The sequence below is a fragment of the Tenrec ecaudatus genome, chromosome 16 (assembly GCF_050624435.1).
Source record: "Tenrec ecaudatus isolate mTenEca1 chromosome 16, mTenEca1.hap1, whole genome shotgun sequence".
Taxonomy (NCBI): domain Eukaryota; kingdom Metazoa; phylum Chordata; class Mammalia; order Afrosoricida; family Tenrecidae; genus Tenrec; species Tenrec ecaudatus.
Window position 1 is genome coordinate 72,422,866 of NC_134545.1, and position 12,365 is coordinate 72,435,230.

A 12,365-nucleotide genomic window follows, 5' to 3' on the forward strand; every position below is an offset into this window, starting at 1 on the left:
AGAATTTTTGACACACTGGGAGAATTGGATACTAGCACTAAACTAAAGAGAAAGATTTGCAGATTTTTTCCTCTTAAGTATAATTTCACTTACTGTAGTTTCATGTAAATGGCTTTTGAATGCTCGGTTCTTAGTGTATTATTTGCTTGAGTGTTTCTGAAGTTGAACTGTACAACAGTACAGGAAGCCTTACTGAATACCCTGATAACTCATTTATGGAGCATCATCAGTGAATGCAGTATTGTGCACAATAGATTGTTCTTTAGATAACTAGCTCTGCTTTTGAATATTAACTTTACTTTAATTTTCAGCATTTATAATACTTAACTGTTCTTTAAAATATGTGTATTTCCTTGATTTTTAAAAATAAATGCAGCTTTTGAATATTATTTTAAATAAGAAAGGGATGCAGATTTTGAATATTTAGTATATTTTCAGCATTTATAATACTTAAATGTTCTTTAAAATATGTGTATTGCCTTGATTTTTTTTTTTTTAATAAGAAAGAAATGCAGCTCAGAGACACCCATCAGATTGTTTTGTTGGGCTTGAAGGCAAATAGCACTTTTATGCTGCTGCTATTTTTGTCTCTTAAAGGCAATGACTCTTCTTTCCAGGCAATGCCTGGAAAATTTAGGCAACTAAGCGTGTGAGGATTTCTGTATAAAATACAAGGCCATAAATCCAGATGGGAGCCCAGGATGAAGAGCACAGCTTTAGTGCAGAGGCCTCTGGCTGTACAGTCAGCGGCCTTTGCTTACTGGGTTCTTGGCTCAGAGCAATGAACAAATGGAGTGTGAGGAAATTGCATTTTAAGGGAGAAAAGTTAATTATTCTGTTCCTTTGTATAGATATTGCTATGTTTTACTCGTTTTGAGCTACATGTAAGTATTAATCATATAAAATCAAATTGCAAATGTATATATGTTCTTTAGTGGGCCTAACCCAATAAAAACAATCTAATAAATCACTCTAATGAAATGCTTCTTTTGAATTTGGCTTCTGTCTCTTTTTCTGTCCACCAGGGAGTAACTATTCCCAGTCAGAGGCGCTATGTGTATTATTACAGCTACCTGTTGAAGAATCATCTGGACTATAGACCAGTGGCGCTGTTGTTTCACAAGATGATGTTTGAAACTATTCCAATGTTCAGTGGTGGAACTTGCAGTGAGTACTCTGTTCTTCTCCTTCTAGGTGTTGGATTTTCTTCACAATCTACGTGTTTAACATGTACTTTAAACTTGTGCCACTTTTTACATTTGTAAGCGAGTACATTTCTGGGCTAAGAGTCAACACACTGGGCTAAGAGTCTTACTCATTCACTGTCATCAAGTTGATTCCATCTTATGTCTTTGAAATGTTGTCTGCTACCAATACTGAATGCAGTCTAAAATTCAATGAGATAACTCAAAACTTGATTTGATCAGCAGTCTAGTGTAAAAGTAGCCGTTCTGGTATTAGGGCAGGGAAGACTTGATGTTGGTAGTAATGGTGACAATGACAATAAGGAAAGGAAGAAATAATGAGACACTGTGGCAAATGGAAATGTCTTGAGTGAAGATGAGCCTGGATTTAGGTGCGAGCTTGAGTCCTCCATCTATCAGCATATACATCTATCATCATATACTGGGTGCCCATGCACTGGGCCTGTCTATTTGCTTATCAGTAAGATGAAGATATTTTAAAATATGAAACTTTCTGGGAAAGTACCCACTAGGACTTACACTAGTGGTCATGTTATTGATGACTGCCTCTAGTTGTTTCTCTCGCAACCTGTTAGCCCACTCTGTCATCTTGATCATTCAGTTTCTCTACTATTCTGTGCTAGAGCGGCTGGCTAGACTGATAGGAAGCCTAACTTGAACCTGAAGTATAGTTAGTGAAGGGAGAATTTTAAAAAGAACTATTATTTAGTTTTGTAAAACACCATTTTCTTCTTTAACAGTTTTATAATGTTGATTGCAAATGATCATATTTTGAAGTTTAAGAAATGTTTTATTAGCATTTAGAGTACAATTTTTGTAATGTTCAGGTAACTTTTTTCCAATGGCTCATAATATTTTAGTGATATTTTGCAAGTTTGTAGTTAAATTTGCTTCTTAAAGGTATTTTATGTAATAGAAATTTTTTAACATGAAATTAATGTATACCTAGAAAACTAATTTCTTGATATTGTTTATCTTTATCAGATAGGTATGACCTGCTTCAGTATTGCTTTCCTGTATTCCTTGAGCAATACTATCAGAGACCACAGATACATGAATATAGTGTGTCAAAGGCTTTTAAGTAGCCATATGCTTTTGTCATATTAGTACCATTTAAAAACTGTTGTGGGCAATTCACAGGTCTTTTAGAGATGATTGAACAGAGTTGAGCGAGATAAGGAAGGGGAAAAACTCCTATGATTTGTCTGTGGTATAAATGTCATTGTGTCAAAGGAAAGCTATTTAGGGGAGATAATAAGTAAGGGAATTGTCAATTAATCACTTTTGTCTCTCTAGCCTAAGTCTAGATGACTTCTACCTTACTTGCTTACCTTTAAAGCTTTTTAAAATTGTTCTCTCAGCAATAGATTTAAATTTTTAGTCTTAACATTACTGACTGCTTACATCTTTAAAAGCTGTAATAATTTTCCAGTTTATACACTGATTTAATACATCTACTGAAACTGCGTCATAAAACAAATAACTTGCAGTAAGTGAGATCTTGTATGTATAAATTATAAACATTATATTCAGAAAAACTAAAAGGTTGTCAAATGATCATGAAGGAAGTCCAGGCCTTTGTTGAAAATTGGAGAAAGCATACAATTTAGATTGGCATTAAACCTGGAGGAAGTGTTAGCGACAATAGGAAATAGCTTGAATTGAAGCACAGCAGAAGGAAAGTAGTTACAGACAGTAGACTAAGAGTGGACTGTGCCTGACTGTTAGAGTCTGTGTGATCGGGTTGTTGAACTTTGTTTTGAGAGGCACTCTAATGTCAGTGTCCTAGCACCGTAGGCCGTGTTTGAAGGACTGTTGTGCACAAAGTGGTGCAGGAAGTGGGAGAAAATCGTGAAAGGAAACCAGTTACATGCCGTGGATGAAGCTAAAGGTGGTAGGGAAGTCGCCAGGGGATTTGGATGGTTTTTCTTTTGACATTCATACTTAAAATATTTTGTCAAAATTTGGGCTCTGGTCTCGTGAAATATTAGCAGAAATAGGAAGAAAAAAGTGGATGTAACAGAAACGTGGGGAAATGGGTTCTTTTGGTTTTAAATCAAGTAAAGGTCATCTGTTCAGATGAGACTCTTCAATTAATACTTGGAAGAGTAGATTTGAATCTTTACGTGAGAGAAACAAAGGAAAACTCAGTAACGTTGAGTTGATGTCAATTTATACTCACCTTAAAGGACAGGGTAGAACTGCCCTGTGATTTACTGAGACGGTAACTTATCCCCGGAGGTGAAAGATGTGTCTTTCTCCCGCAGAGTGGCTGCTGGTTTTGAACTTCTTAATTTACAGCCCCAAATCAGCCTGATGCATAACCACTACACCACCTGGTATTTCAGGAAGCATCAGGATAGAGACAGGGCCTCACAGGTTCATGGCGGGGGGTGGGGGTGGGGGGGCAGACGGACTCCTATTACCTTTTTTATTCTTTTTTCCGCTAACTTTCTAAAGCCCATGTAGTTTCAACTGAAGTTTAACTTATATTGTTAATTTGCTTGTTAAGTTTCTAAAAGCAGTATTGTCAGATTCTGAGTTAATAGAATTTGAATTAATAAGATTACAAGATATTTTCATTTTGGTTAATTGTATTTCAGCTTTAAAATCATGCTCTTTTTTTTTTTTTGGCTTCAAACTACACTTCCCAGTAAAAGTTTCAGTATCACATAAAGCTTTATGAAATGACTCATTAAACTTTAATCAAGGATGTGAAATTTATTGACAGATTGCTGGTTTAACGTTTCCCCTTTGGGATATGATGCTTTCTCATGATGTCTCAAATCCATGTTAGAATAACCACATGTTTAATAATCAAATATGCTATTGGTGATACAGCTTTAGATATTCTATAAATATACCAGTAAGTATTTACTGAAAATACCATGAATTCTGTTAAAATTGAAGTAAGACCAAACATCAAATTCATGGTGAAAACTGGGTAGAAGAATGGTGAAATCATTTATGCTTTCCAAAGAGTTTCATGGGGACAGTGACCCAAAGGAATAATTAGTTTTAAGAAAAAAACTAGATGTTGGTGCAGGGACAGACTAATCTCATCAATTTTCGGGGAAACAATTTTCTAGTTGAAGAAAACCCAGGAACCAACAGCCAACACCATAGACATCTCAAGAGTGTTCGGCTTACACAATTCCTATGAAAAATTAAAGTTGGGCAAGCACTTTACCCCATGGGTACCAAAATTATTGTGCCCTGATCAGCTGCAGATAAGAGAGGTACTTTTGATGGAAATCTTAAATAAGTGGGGTCAAGATATTTATTAATTTCTTGGAAAATTGTAGCAGGAGCCAAAGCATGGTTTCACCAGTGTGAACCTTTAGAGCAGTAGTTCTCAACCTTGCTAATGCCTTCACCCTTTAATACAGTTCTTCATGTTGTGGTGATACCCCAGCCATAAAATTTATTTGTGTTGCTATTTTATCACTGTAATTTTGCTACTGTTATGAATCAGGCGTCCCCTGTGAAAGGATTGTTCAACCCTCCAAAGGAGTTGCGACCCACAGGTTGAGAACCAAACCACTGATTTAGATAAAGCACAACCAAAACATTGGCTACCAAAAGGTAGATGTCGTTTAGCAAAAGCAAAGACCAATAAAGACCAAAGGTTATGGCATCTGTATTTTCTTTTATGGAATGCTCAAGGCATTTTGCTTATTGTTTTTACTTGAGGTCCAAAGAATGGTAGCATCTCCCTATTATAAGAGTGTTTTGAGAAAGTTAGCCAAAGTTTTAGCATAAAATTGCCCAGGACAGTTGCCAGAAAGACCCGATAGTCTTCTACCAGAGCAGTGCTCCTGTTCATTCCCTTCATCAAACGGGCAATTTTGCAGGATGTCCAATGGGAAATGATTCCATATCCACTTGACAACCCAATTTTAGCAACTTCTGATTTCCTTTTGTTTCCTAAACCTAAAACATTTTCTTAAAGGATACCCATTTTTCTTTGGTTAATGTAAGAACGACTGCATTGGTGTGATTAAATTCTCAGGACCTGTAGTTCTTCTGGGATAGTCTAATGGCAGGCTTCATTACTTAGAAAAGTATTTTAAATTTGTTTGAGCTTATATTGAGAGGTGAAGTTCATATTTTTTTGCCTTCGACTCCATTTTTTCCAAGACCTTTTGGAAGTTCCCTCCTCTATCCCCTTTTAGTTGAATTTCTAGCACTAATAATACTAAAAGTATGGTGAAATATTTTTGTAGGAAATTAAACAGGAAAGTATATTTTTATGTGTGTAAATATTGATATGTAAATATGTGTTATCTATTAGGCATAAAATATTTATATGTTTTTGTGTGTATATTGGTTTAAAATTAGATAAGAGATACATGGACAAAGTCTAAATTTAAAATATAAACATTAACAAATGAGCAATTTCTTCATGCTTTCAGAAATTCAAATGAAAATTGCATGAAGCCCTAGACATTATATTCTCTGATTTAATTATCCTTTTTTGAAAAGATATATTTTCACTGGAGATCCCCTCATAGAGGGGTTCAGGAGAGGAGATGGGTCAATTAGGGGGCAAGGTAGTACCGATGAAGAACACAGCTTTCCCCCAGATCCTGGATGCTTCCTCCCCACAACTACCATGATCTGAATTCTACCTTGCAGGACTGGATAGGACAGAGGTTGTACACTGGTGCATATGGGAGCTGGAGGCACAGGGAATCCAGGGTGGACGATACCTTCAGGACCAAGGGTGTGAGGGGCGATGCTGGGAGAGTGGAGGGCGAGTGGGTTGGAAAGGGGGAACTGATTACTAGGATCCACATGTGACCTCCTCCCTGGGAGATGGACGGCAGAGAAGGGGGGGAAGGGAGACTCCGGATAGGGCAAGATATGACAAAATAACAATCTATAAATTATCAAGGGCTCATGAGGGAGTGGGGATAGGGGAGGGAGGGAAAAAAAAAAGAGGACCTGATGCAAAGGGCTTAAGTGGAGAGCAAATGCTTTGAGAATGATTGGGGCAGGGAATGTATGGATGTGCTTTATACAATTGATATATGTATCTGTATGGATGGTGATAAGAGTTGTATGAGCCCCTAATAAACTGTTTAAAAAAGAACCAAAACAACAACAACAAAAAAAGAAAAGGATATATTTTGTAATATTAACATCAGAGTACTAGTTAAATACACTTAACATATTGAACAGCAGCCTCTAGAAAAGGTCATCTCTAGACAAACATGTCATTTATTCAAGTATGAGTTTTTAGAGGTGTCATAGCTTATAAATTATTTTAATGAAGACATGGTCTATAGGCAGCATAGCTGTTAACAGAGTAGCATTTGTCTGCCCAGAGGTGCATTCATAGAAAGATCCTCTTAGTCATTTCGCCTTTGAAAAGCTTATGGGGCACAGTTCTACTCTGACACACATAGGTACCTGATTCCATAGCAGTTGGCTTGATTTTGGTTTACTGTTTTATAAATATTTAGATTTGGTTTTATGGAATTTATTTAGAGTTACTAAAGGTTATTGTGGACATATATGAACTATTATGATTTTTGTTACATGGTAGAAATTTTAAGTTACTGTAACAAGTATCTATATAAAGTTTTAGTATAAATCTTAAAAGAATGTATATCTGTATACCTTTTATATAGTTCATAAGAGATTTAGCATTTTAATACTTTGTTTATATTAGGGATTTAAGTATCATTTTTATGTTAATGTATTGTCATCATACCGCTAGAAGTCTAATCTTGGGAATTGCCTTTATTTATAAAATAGGAAGCAACTTTCCTCCCAATAGCAGAGCTCAAGCTAGCGAAAATGCTGAATTGATAAATATCCACTTATTTGTATGAGTTGGTCTCGACTTCACTAGCAGTCTGTGTTGTTTTGGTATACCGTATATACCTGAGTATAAACTGACCCGGATATCAGCCAAGGCACCTAATTTTACCACAGAAACTGCATTAAAAATGTGCTGAAAAACTCAGCTTCTACATGAGTAGAATACGGTATGTTTTAAATCAAGTATAGGCTTCAAAAGCAAATTATTTAGTATATGTTCCCAATATTGGTCAGTAGTTTGGCACCTAGTGGCATTTCCTGTGAAATGATATTACTATGTATTTCACCATGCAGATCCGCAGTTTGTGGTCTGCCAGCTAAAGGTGAAGATATACTCCTCCACTTCAGGACCCACTCGGCGAGAAGACAAGTTCATGTACTTTGAATTCCCTCAGCCATTGCCTGTGTGTGGTGACATCAAAGTAGAGTTCTTCCACAAGCAGAACAAGATGCTAAAAAAGGTTTGCATTTTACTTTTCTTAAAAAAAAAAAAAATCTGTAACTACCATACTTCTCAGAGCCCCTTAGAGTTTTTACTTAGAAGTCTTAGGTAGGAAGATATTAAAAGATTTATTTTTTGACTGGTATTTAATGAATTACAGTTAAAATGATTATTTCTGCAGATATCTTGCTTACTGTGACAAGGTTGAAACATTCTAATAGTAAATAATTCTGATTGATGTAAAAAGCCATATGGCTTTGTAATTCGAAATGAGTTTTCTTTAACTTGTCTTATACAGATTTTATAGAAACATTAAAGCGAGCATACAAACGCCCTTCAATTAGTTGCAGTCCTCTTAGGAAGTATAATTAATTAACTGAGAAGCAGCAAGTATGGAACCATGTGTTTATTTTAAAGAAAATCTACAGGTTAAAATAAAATCTGTTCCATGATCTTATGTAATGCTATAAACTATTTCCCCCCCCCCATTTTGACTCATTGTTTCTTGAGACTAGGCTATTTTAAATTTCAAACCAAATTCAACTGCTATGGAATGAATGCTGACTCATGCTGCCCCCCCCCCCCTTGTATTTCTGAGACTAACTGTTTACAGAATTAAATAGCCCTGCTGGTAGTTTCAAACTGCTGAGCATGGGGATTGCAGCACAGCATGAGCACTGGACCACCAGGGTTCCTATTTTATGTTTAGCTTCCCCTTGTAGGGCAAAGTAGAATTGCCCCTGTGGGTTTCTGAGAGCATATGCAGAATACTTAATGTTTCTCCCTCTGAGTGGCTGTTGACTTTGAACTGTGGACCATGTGGTTAGCAGCCCAACAAATAATCACTGTGCCATAGCACGGCCCCAGTATTCCTTGAGTTAAAATTGACTCAATGGCAATGAGTTTGACTTTGGGGTTTTTTCCAAATTTCCTAAGCTTTAGGTTCTTTGGTTTAAGAGAGAATTATATATCAAGAGGAAGTAAAGAATGGAAAAATGTGGCCTACAAGTAGCCTCAGAGTTATGAATGTCTGACTTATGGACAACTCTTCCTTGCCTTTTTAATATTATTAAATTTGCGTTCACTAAAAAAAAATAAATAAAAATAAAAAGATTAGCCAACTCCTATTCACAACCGATTCTTCACCACAACCACCTTCGCTTGCTACATACACACACACTCTTAAGGCATTGTGTACACCAAAGTAAGGTTAACTCAGAGCTGTGTGGACTTGCTCTGGTGCCTGCTCTGGTTTACTTAGGAATTCTTTAAGATCCCGGAACACTTGGAGGCTGCCTTTATTTAAATATGCAGGTTTAGGAAATTAATGAAGTTTGCATATTACTGAGTTATATTTAGAGGATAGAAGAGCTCCTTTTAAAACAAACTACTTTGGCTTAAAATTTTTAATATGAACATTTAAGATGAGCCTGGGGTAGAATTCTTAGATCGGAATGAAAACAGAACATTTGTATACTTTTTACCGTCTTATACATACTAGATAGCTTCATACTATCAATCTTAGTTTAGATATTCCTCATAATAGAGCTGATTTAGCTTTCCTAGCCTTTTCATTTTCTTTTGTAAGAAAATAAGGTGCACTTACTGCAGATTTTAATGTCTACTTTTTATTAATTGGAAGAATTGACATTTCTTTTACTCAAAATAAAAGGAATCAAAATCATGAAAATCTTTTCACCGAAACTCAATACCTATTTCCTAAGTACCAATAAAAATTAAAGTTATATGTCAGTAACCTTAAAAACAATTCTTGAGGATCCAGGAGGTACTAGTAAGTATTAAAATTAAATAAGGAATATATTTTCCCCCTTGACTTGTCAGAAGGCTCCGCCTTGCAAAAATTTATATTCATTGCTAATAAAATAAGCATTTGTATTAATATTTTAACATTAGAGGTTTATTTTTTCTGCCATCATTACTTTTTAGTATACGTGTGTATATATGCATACATTTATAGAGAGAGTTCTTGTGGCACACAGTATTGTGCTGCTAACCCTCAGATTGATGATTTAAACTTACCAGCTGTCCCATGGACAAAGATGAGGTTGGTTTTTCCCAGAAAGATTTACAGTTTTTGAAACTCAAAGGAGCATTTCTACTCTATCCTACCCAGAGTCACTGTAGTTGGAATTGACCTAGTGCCCGTGGGGATCATCTGTACTTTACATTAACACAAATAGAATGGACTAAAACAGAAAACCAAAATACTGAGCCACTCACTGCCATTGGGTTAGTTCCAACTGATAGCAACTCTGGAAGACAGGGGAGCACTCCCAGGGGAGAACTGCCCCCTGTGGGTTTTCTGTGGCTGTAACTCATTACAGGAGCTTTCAAGTTAAATATTTCTGATATTTTTGAATACCTCATTTAAGTTGAGAATTTATGGGAAATTATGCCTTTGAACATGTTTGCTTTGGTTTATACAACCAAGAATTTTGGTATAATTATTAGACTCAATGAATAGACATTTTTAGGGATTAGTAAATTAGCTTCTTTTCTTCTGACTCTTAGTAAGAGAGAGCTTCAAAAGTTTAGGAAAAGTGGATTAAAAGATAATATAAATTTTGAAGCGCCTGTGTGTGATTACTAAATGCATGATTTAGCTAATGTATTTTAAAGAAAGGCCTGAAGTAATGAGCTATTGCAGTTCTTGATTAATAAGGCCTTCTATTGGTAAGAAGCGATTTATTAATGTATTTCATAACATAACCCTGTACCAATATTTTATAAGTTTTCATACATATAGAGTCATGTCAAAAACTGTAGCCCTTTGTGTTGTATTGCTGTAGAAGTTAAAAAATTGGTGGTGCTTCAATTATTTATCAGAAAGTTACATTCACCTTCCAGGAACTTCTAGTGTCATCTAGCTTGTTGAACACACATAAACTTAAACACCTTTAAAGCTAATAAAGAGATATTTTATTTAAGGTTTGAGACAAAAGTTACCTTAGAACCTTTGGAATTATTATTTTGTCTAAAATTAGAATTAAAAATTATAAACGAACTGAGATACAACAGGTAGCGTAACAAATGGACAAGTACTAGTCTGTGTTTACCTTTCTTAATAATATCAGATAGGAATTTGTTTCTTTTCTTGACCTATTAGGTATTCATTTCTCTTCATTTTTTTTCCTTCTAGGACAAAATGTTTCACTTTTGGGTAAATACATTTTTCATACCAGGACCAGAGGAAACCTCAGAAAAAGTAGAAAATGGAAGTGTATGTGATCAAGAAATTGATAGTATTTGCAGTATAGAGCGTGCGGATAATGACAAGGAATATCTAGTACTTACTTTAACAAAAAATGATCTTGACAAGGCAAATAAAGACAAGGCCAACCGATACTTTTCTCCAAATTTTAAGGTCAGTTAACATTTTGGGGGAATGGTAACTGTATATGTGTATGTATGTTTTATTATAGGTCTGTAGCTATGGTCTGACCTAATTAATTTGCAAGAACATATTCCAGAGGACCTACCTAGAACAAATAACAATGTACTATTTATAGTAATGCTGATGTACTATTTAGAAGCAAAGTATACAATAGTAACTTTAAAATTTCTAATTAAATATCAAACTGTGTGTGGAGAGAAGAAAAACTGACTATGGTAGGAGGACGATCAATCCGTGAGTGAAATCTGAAACGGGAATGGAGACAGTGTTGAAAGGTACACTATCTTTGGGAAATTATTCATGTGGAATGTTTTCCCTTCTCCACTCATGTCTCCCTCTCCAGTTCATTCTCAATTCCCTAGAGTAATCACCTTCTTCCCTGCTCCCCATTTAAAAATATATGCAAACCCCCAAACCAAACTCCCTGCCATTGTGTCAATTATGACCATAAAACAGACATTCTGATTGCTTCCGTAAGGTGGAGGTGGGTTTGAACTACTTATCTTGCACTTAACAGCCCAGAGCCTAACTCACAGTGCCACCAGTAATTCCTGTGGTTTCAGTCGTTAATTGGTTAAGAAAGTCCCCATCCCTAATTTGTTGAGTCTTCTGCCATGACTTGACATTGATTAGATTTTGCCTAGTCCATCCAGTGAGTGATACGATCAACTGTGTTTTTTTCACTCCGACAGTTTCGTAAATAACATTTATTAATATCTATACCTATATATAATGTGTTATTGGTAAAAGTTTACACAATAGTTTAGGCTCCCATTCAACAATTTCTGCAATATTATTCAGTGTACAGTGATTGATTTTTGAATGTTGAACCAGCCTGGAATTTCTGAGCTGGGGGCCGTATCAGTTTTGTTGACCTCTTCAGGTGACTGGGTGCTATGGTGGCAAGTGTCAGGGTCTGTATTTGACTAGGTCATTCATTCAGATCTCAGGAGGACACGCCTGTAAGCATTTACAGCCTTGAAACCCTATACGGTTGACAGGAGTCAAAAGTGACTCCTTGTCATTGACATTTGGTGTTTTTAGTCAAGTAACCAGATTTTTATTTTCTTGGCTTTTTTTCTCCCCCTTTATGTGTTAAATTTGAGTAATTTCTCTTCTTAGGATATTCTCTTTTTTCTCTAGCTTCCCATTATGGTAGCTTATAGTGCACTGAGTTTTATGTCTTGATTTTTAGTGTAAGAATTTATATCTATAGTTCAGTGGTACTGGTCTCTGATGGTTCTGATGCTGTTAGTTATCCCTGCCCTCTCCCTTATCTTCACTTAATCTTTTTGTTTTTTTTTCTAGTTTTATTGGCACTTAATCCACCTATCATATAATTCAATAGTTCAGCCATATCAGGGAAAATTATATAATCATTACCACAGTCAATTTTAGAACATTTTCTTTTTTCTCCACCATAGTTAAATCTTTTTAAAAAATAATAAATCATTTTATTGGGGCTCATACAACT

The 12,365-nt window shown here is 35.5% G+C and overlaps 1 protein-coding gene across 1 annotated transcript in view; it reads left to right on the plus strand.

Moving 5' to 3' along the window:
* PTEN (phosphatase and tensin homolog) overlaps positions 1 to 12,365 on the plus strand; it is a gene marked incomplete at its 5' end in the record, with an annotated part of 88,676 nt that overhangs the window by 68,918 nt on the left and 7,393 nt on the right. Inside the window, 3 exons of the mRNA XM_075534638.1 lie at positions 1,026 to 1,167; positions 7,329 to 7,495; positions 10,637 to 10,861. Coding sequence (XP_075390753.1) covers positions 1,026 to 1,167; positions 7,329 to 7,495; positions 10,637 to 10,861 — 534 coding nt within the window. The remainder of the gene's footprint in view (positions 1 to 1,025; positions 1,168 to 7,328; positions 7,496 to 10,636; positions 10,862 to 12,365) is intronic.